The sequence below is a fragment of the Pectinophora gossypiella genome, chromosome 8 (genome assembly GCF_024362695.1).
Source record: "Pectinophora gossypiella chromosome 8, ilPecGoss1.1, whole genome shotgun sequence".
Lineage (NCBI taxonomy): Eukaryota > Metazoa > Arthropoda > Insecta > Lepidoptera > Gelechiidae > Pectinophora > Pectinophora gossypiella.
In genome coordinates this window covers 1107471-1124810 of record NC_065411.1, presented here as the reverse complement: position 1 = coordinate 1124810, position 17340 = coordinate 1107471, and the positions used below count along the sequence as shown (strand labels likewise).

The 17340-nt window shown below is 46.3% G+C and overlaps 3 protein-coding genes across 4 annotated transcripts; 2 read left to right on the top strand and 1 right to left on the bottom strand.

Moving 5' to 3' along the window:
• The first annotated feature begins 397 nt into the window (after positions 1-397).
• Positions 398-7479, top strand: LOC126369085 (uncharacterized). Its single transcript, XM_050013377.1, has 13 exons — positions 398-1522; positions 1651-1787; positions 1873-1999; positions 2409-2613; positions 2739-2878; positions 2999-3100; positions 3219-3349; positions 3426-3535; positions 3605-3887; positions 4872-5023; positions 5386-5598; positions 6130-6273; positions 6894-7479. Exons 1-13 carry the CDS (start codon positions 398-400, stop codon positions 7034-7036), a joined length of 3012 nt encoding a protein of 1003 aa, XP_049869334.1. The 3' UTR covers positions 7037-7479.
• An 897-nt stretch (positions 7480-8376) lies between these two features.
• Positions 8377-10326, bottom strand: LOC126368630 (beta-1,4-N-acetylgalactosaminyltransferase bre-4-like). Its single transcript, XM_050012700.1, has 4 exons — positions 10031-10326; positions 9385-9928; positions 8913-9269; positions 8377-8729 (listed from the first exon to the last, which is right to left on the bottom strand). Exons 2-4 carry the CDS (start codon positions 9819-9821, stop codon positions 8540-8542), a joined length of 984 nt encoding a protein of 327 aa, XP_049868657.1. The 5' UTR covers positions 9822-9928; positions 10031-10326; the 3' UTR covers positions 8377-8539.
• Positions 10327-10447: 121 nt separating this feature from the next.
• On the top strand, positions 10448-16595 carry LOC126368616 (uncharacterized). 2 transcript variants are annotated; one of them, XM_050012676.1, is made up of 11 exons: positions 10448-10711; positions 10936-11259; positions 11492-11640; positions 11888-12036; positions 12168-12316; positions 12649-12814; positions 13143-13412; positions 13509-14373; positions 14579-14744; positions 15412-15584; positions 16406-16595. In XM_050012676.1, exons 2-11 carry the CDS (start codon positions 10946-10948, stop codon positions 16432-16434), a joined length of 2430 nt encoding a protein of 809 aa, XP_049868633.1. In that variant the 5' UTR covers positions 10448-10711; positions 10936-10945; the 3' UTR covers positions 16435-16595. The 2 variants fall into 2 exon arrangements, with proteins under 2 accessions (XP_049868633.1, XP_049868632.1); XM_050012675.1 differs by lacking the exon at positions 10448-10711 and having other exon boundaries at positions 10735-11259.
• Positions 16596-17340: the final 745 nt, after the last annotated feature.

Here is a 17340-nt window from a genome sequence, read left to right as displayed (position 1 = left end):
AGGAGCAACAGGTTAGCATGGTATGGGCATGTAATGAGGCGAGATGAAATACCAACGAGGAAAGTTATGAGTATGAATGTGGATGGATATAGGGGTAGGGGACGACCTAAGAAAATAATGGAAATATATGTGGATGGATTGTGTAAAGAAGGATACCTATGTGTGTGACAGGTGTTCGTACTGAGATGACGCCTCACAGAAATTAATGGAAGAGGAATAAGTAATACGTATTGTGCCGACCACACGTAGAGGACGAGGTACCTCTAACATTTCTTTATTCTAATTAAAAACTACCTTCCTAAGAGTGTAATTTTGTTGCAGCTTCAGAGAATCGCAATCCAGTGTACCTAATCAAACAGCAGGCTTTTGTGATTTTAATAATAACAACGCAGATTTTATGGATTTTAGAGACAAAGATAGTTCTGTTGATGAGCACCAGCAGCGGCCTATCCAACCGTCGTCATTGCCGCTGTCACTGCCACCACCGCTCACGTCACCGCCGCCGCCGCTATCGTCACTGCCACCACAGTTGCTATCACTTCCACCGTCGCTGCCGCCACCGCCGGCTCCGCCTCGCTACTACACACAGCGCGTACATAAGTCCGCAGAGCACGAGCTCACTGAAAACACTGTTCTAATATCTAATGTAGACAGATTGACAAGAGGTGATTTAATTACATCCATTGACAATCAAAATGTTAATGATAATCCGATAAATAGCCAGGCTGACATTTATAAATCTTACGATGAAGAAAACCCCGACTTTAATACTGAGGACAATATCACAAATAAAATGTGTGACAGATATCGTAACATATCCGACAATGTCCAGTGGAATGACATGTTTGATACCGAATTAATTACTGAAATTAGTGCATCAAAAAATGTCAAAGATATGGAAGATAGTGTTCAATCTATCAATGAAATCAGAATCGAAACTAACGAGGGGAATTGTAAAGCAAATATCAATAAAAAACAAAAAAATGCGAATGAAATCGGAAAACCAAAGCGGGTCAACCAATCTAAAGTAACGGATGTAATTACTAAAAAAGTAAAAAGGGCTGCAGATAAAAGCGACAAAGCAGTGACGAAGAAAAACTTTCGTAAACAAAAATATACCAAGACTGTCACAACCTGGTTGAATGACGTCGATCCGAGGAACACGGTCGAGGAAGAGGAGATGTATCCTGGCGCGAAGCGACCAGTGCCGTCGGCTCGTCAACTCAATATACCTAAAATTACTAAAGAAAAAGTGGCCATAAGCACTAAGAAAGTAGTTCAAGCGCAGTTGAAAAATAAAGATGGCGTTATGAAGTTCGATAAACCAACCAAACCTGGAAGCTGTAGGGACAAGACTGCCGGTGCAGCCTCAGAGGGAGATACGTCAGCGAATAAAGAGGCTGAAAAAAACAAAGTTAAAGAAAAGAAGAGGAGGAATCCGAAGTTCGTAGCGCCTATCAAGTCCCAACCTACCACAGACAATGATACGACATATGAAGTCCACACCGTTGAAGAGGCCGGCGTACATGATCAACATAAACAATTTCTATGTAGTCTGAAGGCCCAAGAAATTGTTACAATCGTACTTTATAGGTGGTTTTTATTCTGTTTCGCAAAATGTAGTTTTAATGATTATGTAAGTAAACGTAGGTATGTTTGTTCTCCAGTAATGGCTTCAACCAGCTCAACAGCCAGCACACTGAGGACCTCTGCTTGCCGGAGGGAGTCATGTTGCACGTTGATGATACTTTCTATTACTTGAAGGGCACTGGACACTACGACATTGGGTTGGTTGTACATTAGATAATGTACATACTCATTACTTTACATGTACTTTACATACATTACATGTACATACTATCACATATGCAGAGAGATAATGTTGAAAGTCCTGCGAGACAACACTACAGTGTGCTACGATGGCAAAGCCCTCCTCATGTACTTGATGGACAAATACAACCTGGAGATTGACGCCACACTCAATATTATCGACACGAAGGTGAGTTTTTAGATAGCTACGGTGAATAAGTAGTATAAGGAACGCAAGAAATTAGGGTTCTTATAATAATTATAACCAGTTATTTCACGCTACAAAGACCCATACAATAAATACCTATAAGTATAACCTAAGTAGATACCCTAATATAAACTTAGTAGTAAGTATTTCATATAATGTAGTCCATTATAAAAGTTACAATCCATATAGAAAGGCGTTCAGACTACACAAGTCAAAATAATGGTGTTTTGTTATCTCGACGATTTGTCTGTCATGGAAATCGTTTAAAATCCTCTGAGTATAGAATAAGGAATAGTAATACGGTTCTGACAACAAGTTAGGTACCTCTTTATATGGAGGACACTTGCGTCTGGACGTCATTGAGCGGGTGTGGTGGCGTCATGTGGTGCAGATAGCGGGCTGCCTGCTGGAGGCGGAGCACCCGCCGCTGCGGGGCGGAGCGCGGCCGCAGCGGGGCTGCGACGCGCGGCAGCAGGCGGCGCGCGGCTGCGCCCGCCTGCGGGCCGTGGCCGAGGGACTGCGCGCGCGGCTGCGCCACGACCAGCTCTGGGACGTGTTTGTCGATATAGAGATGCCTCTGCTGCCTATACTTGCTGGTGTGTTGATTTCTTTTATGAAGATTTTGTGACGACTGAAGCTCATGATTTTAGTCGCCGTCGCCGGGACTAATAGGAGAGATATCCGTGGTCACACCGCACGTAATAGGTGCACTTGTGTTCAGAGATGGAGCACCGCGGCGTGGAGGTGGACGTGGAGCGACTGAAGGCGATGGAAAGCGTGCTGGAGGCGGAGATGCGGCGGCAGGAGGCGGCGTGCTACGCGGCCGCTGGCCGCTGCTTCCAGATCACCTCGCCCCTGCAGGTGCCACCTCCACTCTGCTATAATGATATAGTTTATCAGACATATTGTCCAAAGTTCGGCGTGTCGTCACCCGCGAATACGAAGCGAACCCCGCAGCAAGTGACGCTTGTGTATGTGTAGGTGCGCGCGCTGCTGTACGACGAGCTGCAGCTGGACAGCAAGCTGCGGCTGCGGGTGCCCGCCACCGCGGCGCAGGGGGCCAAGTCCACCTCCGAGGCTACGGTGAGTGCCCGCGCGTGCGGCCTCGTGCTTCATTGTCGACATTACAGTTATTTCTAGTTGGATGTTTGCTCCAACGTCGAGCTGTCCTGTTACACAATATTTGTGTGTTTCCCGGCAGCTGCGCAGCTTGTCCGCGGCGCACGCGTTGCCGGGCTGCATCCTGCAGTACCGGCGGCTGCACAAGGCGTACGCCACGTACGTGGCGGGCGTGGCGCAGCACGTGCGCGGGCGCACGGTCACTGCTAGCTGGTAGGCACACGGGCACACGTCAGCTACTGCGGCTGCACCTGCGTGCCGCCGGGACTGTACCGTAATATGTGCGCAGGGAGCAGGTGGCGGCGGCGACCGGCCGCATGGCCAGCAGCGCGCCCAACCTGCAGGCCATACCCAAGGCGCCCTTCCACCTCGCGGGTGACGCGGGCACCGCCCACGAAGGTGCATACTCACTCGTTTTCTCTTCTTCTCGGATTGCGGGCTTTTCTAATTTCTTCTTGATCGTAACAGACGCAAATAATCTAGAAGGTTCGACGTGGAGTCCCCGTTCGCCGCTGCTGCTTCGCTCGGTGTTCGTGGCGGGCGCCGAGCACGTGCTGCTGGCGGCGGACTGGCAGCAGGCGGAGTGCCGCGTGCTGGCCGCGGCCGCGGGCGACGCCGCGCTGGCGGCCGCGCTGGCCGCCGGCGACCTGTTCCGGGCGCTCGCCGCGCTGTGGTGCGTGCCCGCTGCTGCCTGCAGCTGCTGCAAACGTAAACTCCACGCAGTATGCAGCTTGAGCTACCGCCACTACCTGTACGCTGTGTGGAGTTTATCTTTACTTCTACGTATGGTGGCATTTTTTAACAAGATTACTATACAGGGTGTTAGTGCCATTGTAACGAAAACTTTGAAGGATTATGCAGTGCAGACCATGATTTGATATCAAGTATTATTTTCCGTCGGAAAATTATGGAACTGAAAATAATTTATTTATTTTATTTATTTTATATTTGGGAGACCAACAGCTCTTAACAACTATAGCAAAAAGAAAATCATACTTAAAAACTAAGCCAATAACAGGTTTCCACCTATATACATATATAATTAACACTTTTAAGGACAGAACTTCTACAGACGTTCTGATTCCAAGGTGTCATACTACCTATTATGAACCACCGCAATAACCAATGGTCTCTGTTCGTGAAAGGGTTAAAAAGAACACTAAGATTTTCATGAATTTTTCGACAGGAAATTAGTATTGATTTCCTGTCGGAAAATACGATATCGTAAATACGAAACCACCACCACCACCACCTGATTGTCCGAAAAAGTAAGATGATTCCATGCTTCGGAGGGCGTGTTAAGCCGTTGGTCCCGGCTATTAGCCGTAAAAACACCTCCACCAACCTGCAGTGGAGCAGCGTGGTGGAGTATGCTCCATACCCTTTCCGGTTGATTGAGGGGAGGCTTGTGCCCAGCAGTGGGACGTGTATAGGCTGTTTATGTTGTGTATGTAAACCTACTCAGGCTAATATCGGTATCGCTACGTTCAAATATCCTCTTCGTCGACGTCCTAATACGAGGTTCGCTTCGCATCCATTCGGGCACACTCAGGCCTGGGGACTTAAGTTTTGTACCGGATGAAATACTGCTTACTATTCGTTTGTCCTGTCTCTACCAAATCTTCGTTAAGCCTCCGGGAGTTTATATCGATTGGTCAAGTCCAATATAACACTGTACCGGCCAAAAGTCAACAAAACAAAGGGCCAGCACGCGCTACAAGCCACCCCCCCGCAGGCTGGGCAAGCCGCAGGGCGCGGTGGCGGCGTGCGAGCGCGCGCGCGCCAAGCGCGTGGCGTACGCCGCGCTGTACGGCGCCGGCGCGCGCCGCCTGGCCGCCGCGCTGGGGGGGCGCCACGCGGCGCCACACGCGCTGCGCAGCTTCCACCGTAACACCACAGCTATTTTTTACCATAGATTTGTTACCGTAAGCGTGAGCGAGCTGGAGGGGACGCATATTAATCTAGAAGCTCCTACTCCAGTTCGTCTCGGTCGGCAGGAACGTATTGAACCAGTATCTCTAATTAAAGAGTGAAAACATGCTTCCGGCGCACCGCCGAACCTGCCAGCTAGCGTCCATTTTTTTGATTTTTCGTCTCTTGCTAGTTAAGTAGATCGTCTTGCTTAATCGGTAGGTACAGGTCCATAGCCACCTCACGCCGTCATTAAGCCCACTATCTCTCCGCCAATAAACACCTGGGAAAAATCGCGCGCTCCTTTAATATCCCGAATGTTAATAATATGTTTGTAGAAACATTTCCATCATTGAAGAAATTCAGCTCGGGCGTGTGGTCGCGCGCGGCGGCGGCGGGCGGGCGCGTGCGCACGCTGTGCGGCCGCAGCCGGCGCCTGCCGCAGCTGGTCGGCGCCGACCGCGCCCGGGCCGGCGCCGACGCCCGGGCCGGCGCCGACGCCGCGGCGCGGGCGCGGGCGCGGCGGCAGGCGCTCAATTACGTCGTGCAGGGTATGGCCCGCTTGCTAACTACAAACGCCTCAATTGACAACATTTCAAATTTTTAAGCCGTGGTTTTTTTGTGCTATTTCGAAAGTACTTGTTTAAATAGAAGACACGTATTTTTTCTTTTCAAGATTTTTCCACTAGAAGTTACAAAAAATATTTTTTGAAAATTGGATTCTGCCATTGATAGAATGAAGGCAGTATAATAAATATTAAATAGTACCTTTGCATACGTATTTAAAACAAGTCGCAAATAAAGTGTCATGTTATGTATGACATTTACTTTTTTTATAATTTTTATGTAAAGGTCTGAACTTATTATGCCTTCCTCTTCTGACCTCGTGGATTTTTCAATATATTTCTATTATTACTGAATTAAAAAATCTGAAAAAATGTGTTTTGTGTAAATCATAGAAATATCTCGAAATGGTTTTCGATTTAAGGCACCTTAGTAAAAATGATGTTGTCAATTGAATGGCGATACCACCGCCGTGGACGCCCAGTAACTGTGGTGCCGGCGACGGCCGGGTGTGGCAGGCACGGCGGCGGACCTGTGCAAGCTGGCCATGCGGCGCTGCTGCGCGGCGCTGCGGCAGCGGCGGCTGCGGGCGCAGCTGCTGCTGCAGCTGCACGACGAGCTGCTGTGGCGCGTGCCCGAGGGGGACCTGCGGCCCGCTGCACGTTAGTCTCACTCGTATTACTCTCACATACTTATAAACACATATTTATGATAAAAATGTTTTTCTACTCCTCTACTTTAATCTGGCATTTAAATAACCAAAAAGTCTAATATAAGTACATACATAATTAAACTCTTTGAAAAAGTGTACGCTCTATGGCCTATAAAAGCATTGTTTACAAAGTGTAACTGTACTATAATGTCGCCAAAAAAGCATTGTTGTTGTTTTTTTTTTTTGACCTGGAAACTGGCACCTTTACTTTGTTTGGTGCCATAGATATACTATAAAAAAAAAGTATACATTTGCCGCCATTTTCCCGCGCGTTGGAAAATAAATTGGAAAATTTTTGTGTTTCGGTTAAAATTACGTCGTCGTAGAAAAAGTATTGTATGCAACGTTGTATAACTAGGTCAAAAAATGCTCGTGGCGTCTCTTATTGCGATGTTCGCCAAGGCTCACATCGCAACTCACGCCACTCGCATTTTTTGACCCTTCTTATACAACTGTTGCATAAAATACTATTTACGCATAATATATTTAAATAGATAAATAATTAAAGGAACAAACAGATAGTGTTTGCAGACAAGAACAACAACGTGTAGTGTACGTGTGCGGTTGCAGGCGTGATCAAGCGTGAGATGGAGCGGTGCGGCGCAGGCGTGGGCCTGGAGCGGCTGCCCGTGGCGCTGCGGGTGGGGCCGGACTGGGGCCGCATGCAGCGCTACACGCTCGAGGACCACTCTGATGATGAACACGACCTTTAACTTCTTCCACGCGACGTCATGCGCATAGAAAAGTCGTCGCTCTGGCGTTTCGCCCGTCAGTTGCCTAAAAAGATGACATGAAGCCAGCACTATACTAGCGATCCCTGATGTATCCGACGATGATGTAACGTTAACTTACACATTTTGAGATGCAACAATATTCCTACGCCATCCACGCAGTTGATATTTTCCCTTGTCGACTGTGTATCGTTGTTTCAAAAAAAATGTTTTCCTTTTTGTACGAGTTCAATATCACTTTTAGTAATAAACTTGTATAAGTACAACTTTTCCCGTGCCGCTGACCTCGTTCGATATCAAGTTAACAATAACTACAATGAAGTACTTCCTAGTGCGCAGTGCGCATGCGTGACACATTGATATGAATCGGTTTCTGACTAAATAAGTTATGAATTACTAACTATTAATAAAACTTTTGTTAAGTACCAGACCTTTATTATATCCACAAAGATGACGTCAAAAGGAGATCTTCCCGAATCAGACACTCATGCATGCTACCTACCTTAAACGTATTTTATAACTTACCCATGTACCACTACACTGTCTTATGACAATACATTCCATTACAATATAAATAGAACTATGAATTGAAAGAATATAGTAGTTACTTAAATAAGTTTGGAACCTCTCTGGCTTGCCTATATGCTAAATTGATTTTTGGCAATAATCATCTTTCTAATTTCTTGAAAAGTAGAGGAGCTATAAAAGTCGAAAATAGAACAAGTCTTCAGTACTGTACGAGCGCAGGGAATAAGAGAGTAAGACTGGTCTCACTTTAAATGTGTTTTCGTACGAATTCGATTCGTGCGTACACTTACGAACACTTCTACGACGCCCAGCTGGCAGCCGGTGAGCGCGTTCTCATAGTACTTTGAAGGTCAGGATGTTCGTACTCGTACGTACGAGACAAGAAAACGCACACAAAGTGACACCGAAGAAATTGCAAAGAGCTGTGGAAGACCAGAGTGGAGGAAGGGCTGGAGACAGTTCCCTAGCTAGTTGTACCAAATATTGATTAAATAGGAAAGTAGGTACCTAAGTATTATATTAACTTCTTGTACAAAAATCTCTTCACTACACCTTGGAGGGAGATGTTTCATAATATAAATGAATACAAATAGTAGTGTAAGTGTAGTTAGTAGTAATAATAATTAGTGAGACTTATTTATATGTTTTAAATAAAAATAATTATGAATACCTGGGTTGCGATGTATATAGGTACCTCATAACTATATAGTCTGACTACTCTATTGGGATACAATTGGATTCAGACTATATGTATAGTCGTGAGCTTATGCTATGATTACCTTGGTTTTTGAAGATGTGTTTCTGCATATTATCCCAATATGTGATTTTATTTTCATTAGGTGTAATAATTAGCGAGAAGCGAATCCCGTTTCGCAGAATTGTCGCAAGTACCAATTACAGTTCAGATTAAAGTTCTTTGAGATGGACTAGAGCAGAGTTTTCATTATGTGTCGTGAATCATAACTTGACGGCGAGCAGCGTGAAGAGGCGGTGCGGCGCGAGCCGGACGCTGTCGTAGGCGGCGCTGCTGAGCCCGTCGCGCGCATGCGCGCGGCGCCGGTTGTCGCGCAGCACGCGCCACACGTCGCCGTTCACCGGCTCCTGCTGGTGCACCAACATCGTGTACTGCGACAGCTGGCGCGGGAACCTGCGGGTACAAAATACATTACCACTTTTTATTACAAGCAACAATCACAATATGGCCAATTTTAGTGACATAATAAGCCCGTATAATTGTGCCACACAGGCCCCTGCCCCCTTTATCCTTAGTCCATTGGTTACCCTTATATATATTGATGTCAAGTAGAAAGTGTCAGCCGAACAAACACACCTAACGACGCCAAGCTGCTCGTCTTTGATCCTTGCATAGAAGTCATCGTCTTCGCCACCCCAGTGCTGGAACCGGTTCGAGAAGCCGTTGAGCCTCGTGTAATGGTCGGCCCGCACGGCCAACACGCCACCCACCAGCTCAGGGTAGGGCAGCACGAAGCGAAACTTGTCGATACTTGCACTCATGTGGCGCGGGGCGCGCATGCACGCGTACAGCGTGCCCGATGATAGTGGCAGCAGGTCTACGTCGTGTAGTATTAGGCACGGGAACTTCTCTGCTATTGCATACTTCGCTCCAATGTTGTATAGAGTGCCTTTGTTCCATGGCTTCTCATCTTGCTGTTCTATGACATAGATTCTGAAAATATAGTAAAATTTTTGTTATTATATGAAATGCTCTTTTGCATTATTTACTGCTTTTGCTAAATATGTTCCACCAAAATCATTAAATTTATTACTTGATTAGAACTTACTTGTAATGTATATTTTGTTTTCTTAAGAAGTTATGCATATAAGGCAAAAATACATCTAATTGCTTTTGCCTATTTCTGTAGGTCACAAGTATGGCAACACTGAATTGTGGGTTGCAGTCTGTGGGAGTGTAGCTTCCGTTTACAATCCCTGCTGGGGAGAAGTTGTCAAACTTCTCTGGTACCTCCCAGTTATTAATACTGTCTGTCCTCTTCACAATCTCTTCATAGTTGCATGTAGGCTTATTTTGTTTTAAGACTAATTTAGGATTAACTTGTTTATAGAGTTCAGTTTCTAATGAGGACAAAGGAATGTAGGAGTAGTTGTAGGTGCCGTTAGTGGCGAAGAACTGCACGACGGTGATGAGCGCGAGCGCGGCCGCGATGCAGCTCGTCAGCGGCAGCGCCAGCGCGCGGCTCAGCGCCGACGGCTTGGCCATCTGTGTCGCCCTCGCTCCGCCGGCTCTCTGCGCACCACACTCATACGCTCATGACACACGCGACACGTATCCTCATCATTATCTTTGCGTTTTTTACACTCACATAACTAAAACATATTAGGGAAATATAACATTAATGTGATTAAAGTAGTAGGTACTTACTTTCACTATTATTAATATTAGCGATAGTTAACTGTCTGTGTACTTACAAAACCAGGATTTCTCTTATTATAAGTAATATCTAGAGGTTTCTGTTAAAAAATATCTTTGCAATAGCAAACAAGAATAATTAAATAAAAATAAAAACAGTTTGTTTTCTTCGAAGTGACAGATAAACAAACAGCTGATCAATGAGGTGATGGCCAGGTGGCTGGCGGCTTGGCGGGCACAGGTGGAAGGGGAAGGGCATGTTCGTTTCATCACTATGACATACGTAAAATATCTATTTGAAAAAGAACCACGAACTACGAAGGCACACAATATCATTGCACTACAGACTAGACAGAAGCGTATGACCTGATTCCTTTATCAATTTAGGTTGTTTAAGAGTCCCACTATAACGTATACAATAGGAACGTATTTAGTTACTATGTAAATAGTTATACGATATGATACGATACGACACGAGCGCCCTACTTCGACTATTATCTATTGAACAACTTATTCCCAGCTAGTTTCCGGAACAAAATAAATAATAATAAGGGACTGTTGATAGTTTAGTTAGTATCCTATCAATAGTTGTTGAAGTTTGAACAAATTGCTGGTTAAGTTTTAGCGTGTGTTCTTTTTCTTTACTTAATATTTCAGTGAATGCGATATTAGTAAATAAAATAGTATATTATAATATAATAAAACGAAACAAAAGGAAGATAAATACAATTTTGAGAAAGGTTTGCTGAATAAATTATTTTCTTTTGCTGTAAAACGATCTCCTGTCCATGGTTCCTGTCAATCTCAAGGACATATGTCAATATTCAATCAGCTGATCTAAATAATATGCATGAACGTAAACACAAAGTTTCTTTGAGAGTTCTCTAAGTAATATAATATGAAGTAAGTACATAAAAATTCTGTGTATAATTGATATTACATAAAACCAATAATATACTCGTAGGAAAGTGAAGATGAGTGAGGCTAATTCCGCGCTGTGGTACCAGCTGGACTTAAAGTGTAAGCCGTTGGATACATTAGAAGACATTCATGAGTTTATGCTGAACCCGCCAGCGTGGCGGACGCTGTGTGAGCCTCTGAGGCCGCACAGCAAGTACTTGATAAAGAACAGTGAAGTGAACCCTAACTTCGAGGGGATTACATTGGAGAAGCCGCAGAGTTTCTGTCACTTCGACCTGGACGCGGACGAGACGCCGCGCCACCCGGAGGACCAGTTGCCGCGCACGTTGCTCTGCCATGACATGGCCAACGGATACCATGATGACAGGTAACACAATATTACTAAAAAGATATTACATGCTAAACATTCAATCCCAATTTAAAGGATCGCAGCAGACAATGAAGGGAAGACATAATAATATTATTTATACATCCCATGCCATATAATTTTGGTACTGGATATTATAATTACTAAAATTATATTATAATTAGTTGCTTTGATTATTAAATAAATGAAAATAAGTAGACATAAATAAATATGTGACACTATTGTGTTGCAGTGCTATAGACGGTACCGGGGACCACAACGCGTATGCATTCTACTACTGGTCGGGTGTGGACATCTTCTGTTACTTCAGCCACCACCTGGTCACAATCCCGCCGCTGGGCTGGATCAACGTAGCGCATGCACATGGTGTCAAGGTTATTGGTATGTTTTACTGGGCTTTTCAAAACAGGTTCTGTACACAACTGTGTAAACCTTTTATTATTATGTAGTTATATCTAACTAGAAGTATAGAGTACTGAGAAGTAGGGTTTGAAATATTTAATAACAACACAATCAAAATATTTTTTTTTATTATTTTGTTGCATGTATGATCATGTATCAGAACAGTTACTACACTATCTAGATTTGTATTGAACTGTCTGAAATATTCATATTTACACATTTCTAGGAACAATAATAACGGAGTGGACGGAGGGCGCTTTGTTTTGGAACCAGGTGCTGTCGAGTGAGCAGCAGATGCAGACGGTGGTGAGCGCACTCGTCACCATCGCCAAGACGCTCAAGTTTGAGGGCTGGCTGCTCAACGTTGAGAACAAGGTTCACTAGAAAAGTGGTACTTTTCAAACAAATCATGAATACTCAAGTTAAATGACTTCCTGTCCTACTAAGTAGTGAATTCCGGCCGGGGAGTTTGTTTGGTTGTGATGGTAATAAGCCAGTGTGGGCAGGTGTCGGCGCCGGAGCGGCTGGTGTCGTTCGTGGCCATGTTCCACCGCACGCTGCACGCGGAGCTGCCGGGCGCGCTGCTCATCTGGTACGACAGCGTCATCAACGACGGCTCGCTCAGCTGGCAGAACCAGCTCAACCACAAGAACAAGTACGTATGACTGATATACACCAGTCTCCAGGTCTGCATTTTTTTATTTTATTTTAATTTTTAAGGTCTTGCAGTCCCCGCATCGGAAAAGGTTATTCAAATCTAGTTCTTGTCAAAAATCACATGTACCGATAGCATTTATAGATATGGTAGGTATCTACGAAAAATTCTCTATGCTTTTTTTTACTAGACATCAAGACAAGAAATTTCTATGGAATTTGTATAAAAAAACAAAAATCACACAAAACGTGGTTCATAAATAAATCAAATATAAAAAAATATATTATTTAGTTATCAGAATTTCATAATTTACCCAATTTATTTAATTCAAGACAATTCTTCGACGTGTGCGACGGTTTCTTCACGAACTACTCGTGGTCGGAGGCGGACGTGGCGGCCAGCGTGGCGGCGGCGGGCGCCCGCCGGCGGGACCTGTACGTCGGCGTCGACGTGTGGGGGCGCAACTTCTACGGCGGCGGGCAGTTCAACACGCAGCAGGTGCCGCCACTGTGGAACCGTACACAATGATTAATGGGCAGATTGACGCCCGGAGTCTCTGTTAAGTTGTCACGACAGATGTACAGTAGATACTTAATAGATACTTGTATTTTTATTATTTTTGAGCACTTGCGATACTTCCAAGGTATGTGGGGATCAACCCGCGGGATCAATAATAATAAAACAAAACAAAAGGCAGCACCTTTTTCAGTCGACATAATTATACTTGTATAGAATTTGTCCAAGCTTTACACTACAACTGTAAGTTCTCATCGTAATTAGTAAGTTTGAATGTCATTCTGTTTGTCACCGTAATGTCGGTGGGCAGGCGTTGAAGCTGGTGCACTCGTACGACTGCTCCGTGGCCATCTTCGCGCCGGCGTGGACCTGGGAGGCGATGGGCGGCGACGAGGAGCCCTGCGACCCCCACGGCGTGGAGGGGGGCGGAGGCCTGCCGCGCCGCCGCCGCCTGCTGCTGCGCGAGCGTGCGCTGTGGGACAGCCTGTGGCCCTTCCTGCGCACGCGCCTGCCCGCCACGCTGCCCTTCCAGACCTCCTTCTGCATGGGCCACGGCACCAAGCGCCGCATGTACGGCGAGGTGAGCCTCACCTTCGCATGGGTCAAAATATTTGTCAAGACGACAGTAATGCTTTGCACGTGACGTCTGACGCGAGCCCGCGGGCCGTGCCCGCAGGTGCTGTGCAACTCGCCGTGGTACAACCTGCGCCACATGCACTACCAGCCCTCGTGGGCGCACGGGGCGCACTGCTACCTGCTGTCCACGGCCGCGCGCCTGCGCAGCGCCTCGCGCCTCGCCGTGCGCGACGTGCGGGGCATCCTCAAGCTGCGGGAGTCGCTCCTCGACCTCAGCGGGCCCGAGCAGCTCGACAGCGTCAGCAGGCTCATCCGCAACCCCAGTTGCGAGGACCTCTCCACCGAGCCTGCGTACCAATCCGCGTACCAACTCGAAGACCAGTCCGCGAATCAGCTCGCGGATGAGCAGACGGCGAACAAGCCCGGGGAGGAGTCGCCGCGGCCGGTGGACAGCGCCATCGTCATCGCCGCGCAGACCTCCGAGGACGCGTTGAACAAGCCCGCCAAGTTCAAAAACGTCTTCAAAAACATCCTCAAATTAAAAAAGGCTAAAGTGGAATTCAAGGAGCCTTCGCCCGTGTCGCAGGAGCCCCCGCAGCGGGCGGAGGAGCCCGCGGAGCAGCCGGCCGCGGAGCCCAGCTTGGAGCGGCTGGCGCCGGACCTGCGCCTGCGGCTGCAGGACGACAAGACGCGGCTGACGCTGGCCTTCGTGCGCGAGGAGCGCGACTGCCTGGAGCCGTACTTCGAGGACAGCTACAGCGGCGGCTGCTGCCTGCGGCTGCACCCGTCGGACGACGTGAGCCCGCAGCACCGCACGCAGCGGCTGTTCCACTGCGACTTCCCCGTGCGGGACGCGCTGGTGGTGTGCCTCGTGACCAAGGCGCTGGCGCGCGCGCCGCAGCAGGCGCTCAGCCTGTGGCTGGCCGCCCGCGACGCCGCGCAGCAGCGGCGCCGGGCGCTGCTCGGTACTGGCTCTGTCTATTCTACTACCCGTTCGACTGTCGGCGCCCTTCAACCGGCCAACCAACAGCTGACTTACGTTTGAGCTTAGCTCGCGTAGCTGCTCTACCCTGACAACCCTTTTTCACCCGTAATTTCTGTTTTCCTGTTCTGTTGTGTTACATTATAAGGTTACATAACTGGGTACATAAGTGCACGTGTTGTACGCAGTGGGGCGGCGCATGCCAGTGGCGAGTCCGGCCCCGTCGCCGGGGCTGGTGACGCGCTACCCGGAGCGGCCCGGCTCCGACGAGTTCAAGGAGCTGCAGACGTACCTGCTGCTGCACGAGCCCGGCTTCTACATGCCGTTGCAGAACCACTACGGCTGGCAAGTGTTGTAAGTCCACGTACATTTCGACGTACATTTACTGAGTGGTTTATGACTGTCTGTCTACCTGCTTTCATTATTATGATTTATTAGGAAGAAATGACAATGGGCACTTTTGTATGAAACTTAACATGATTAGAATGCGGGAGCAAATGTACTCGTAGTATGTTTTCTTTCACCAGCCTCCGTGGTCTAGTGGTTAGAGCGTTAGGCTCACGATCTGGAGGTCCGGGTTCGATTCCCGATGGGGACATTGTCGAAATCACTTTGTGAGACTGTCCTTTGTTTGGTAAGGACTTTTCAGGCTTGAATCACCTGATTGTCCGAAAAATTAAGATGATTCCGGGCTTCGGAGGGCACGTTAAGCCGTTGGTCCCGGCTATTAGCCGTAAAAACACCTCCACCAACCCGCAGTGGAGCAGCGTGGTGGAGTATGCTCCATACCCCCTCCGGTTGATTGAGGGGAGGCCTGTGCCCAGCAGTGGGACGTATATAGGCAGTTTATGTACATATAAGTCTCATCAGTGGAGGTTCTTGGACCAGATTCGCCCATTCTCCTTTGCATTGATTACTGTCCGTAAATCTGTGGTTAGTATCCTACGATGGGCGGTTGCTCGCCCGCCCTAGAGGGTCTAATACAGCCGTGCAAGCAGCGAGCGTGGTGTGCCGTCCGCAGCTACTTCGTGGTGCCGCTGGCGGGCTGCCGCGTGACGTGGCTGGGCTGCCGCGCGGCCGACCGCCGCGGGCCCGTGCTGCTGGGCCACGTGGGGCTGTGCGAGTGGCGCCGCCCCGCCCTCGCCTCGCACTCCGCGCCCACTCTCGTGTCCTCCCGTGAGGACTACGACGAAGGTAAACCTGTTATTGGTGCTAATTCCTGTAAATACCATCTAATTTTATTTTAAGTTATATCTGTCATTTTCTTATCCGCCGAAAAGGAAAGGGACGGGTAATCGACAAGCATAAAATTTATGGAACACACGTCAATTTTAATCACAAATCTAAACCAACCGTCTAAAAATTTTACATCAGTCAATAATCCGACACATTCATTTACTCATTCTTCCTAAAATTAAGAGCTGTGAATCATCCGTCCCTTTCCTTTTCGACGGATATGAAAATGACGGATATAACTTAAAATAAAATTAGGCGGTGTCTCCAGGAATCGGGGCCATTGTGTATGTATAATTCTAATTAAAACAATATTCGACCATGACAGGTCTAAGCAACGGCCCGAATCGCACCCTCAGAATGCTGTTGGAATTAAATTTCCGTTAAACATAATTCGTTATTAATATTCGAAAATTGAGTCAAAAGTAAACTGAGATCAGTTTGTGATTATTTCAGTTTAACTTTATGTCTAGATTAGCATTTTATAATTTGGCAAAATTCTCAATTTTATTAATTATGTATTCATAACATACCATCACGCCTGTATCCTCGAAGGGCTAGGAAAAGCGAAGGTGTATAAATACACCCACTCCACGCCAGCTATGTTCAGTTAAGTCCAATTAAGTAAGTGTACGGGGCGAACTACCTGTTAATATTGAGTTATATTTTTTGACATGTACCTACATACATTTTGTTATGTATTATAATGTAAATTAAACTTTAAATTAAAAAAGCTTTTAGGTAATATGGACCAAGATTTTTTAACTCTTTTTGTTTTGCAGGTCCCAAAAACGAATGGAAAGAAAAATAATCCGCGATAAATACGACTTATAATTATAACAAATGAGATTTTGTAGTTTTGTATATATGTAATAAATAATAATGTTCAGGGCCTATTTTTATATTCGTTATAATGGAAATGCCAAATCTTGATGTTTTTATTGATAATTAATATGCCTATTACATATTTTATTTTGTTTTTTTTTTATTGACTATTATGTTGTGATGAGAATTTTGGCCGTTTATTACTACCGGCGAGCACGCATGAAGTCTTTTATGAGAGTGGAAGAAGCAAAACTGGTGTGTCAGGATCGTAGTAGGTGGACCACGGAATTGTGTAGTAAGGTTCTGAACAGCATTTAGCAAAGAAACTTTGGTTAAGCAGACTACCTTTAGAGGTTACATGAAGGTAATATAAATACAACTACACCAAACTACACGCTAAGCTACGCTACACACTAAAATACACGATTGTTGCTAAAATAAACACCATCCGGCTAATTTGGGAGCTAAACATAGAAAATTAAAGCTAATTAAGAAGAAAACTCGATTTTTTTTTTATGTGGCTTATTGTAGATTTGCCGCAGATGGCATTAACTACTTGGCGGACAACTGGGGAGCGCTGAAGGCTCTCACCCGGAAAATGATTCCGAAGGAACCACGGAGCTCCCGTGGCTTTCCGCATGAAGAAAACTCGAAATGGTTTTAGAATTCGCCTAACTTTTGTATGCCTTACATGCCGAATTGTTTTCTGTCTACCCCAACGGGAAATAGGCGTGATGTTTGGTATGTGTATTAGTATAAAATGAGCTACATATTTACGTGCTACATATGGTGATGGCTCGCTGACATTAACCGCTATTGAGTGTCAAACTATACAGGAACTTATATAGATTATAGAATCTAATGAGGAATGAGGAAAATTTACACAGCAACT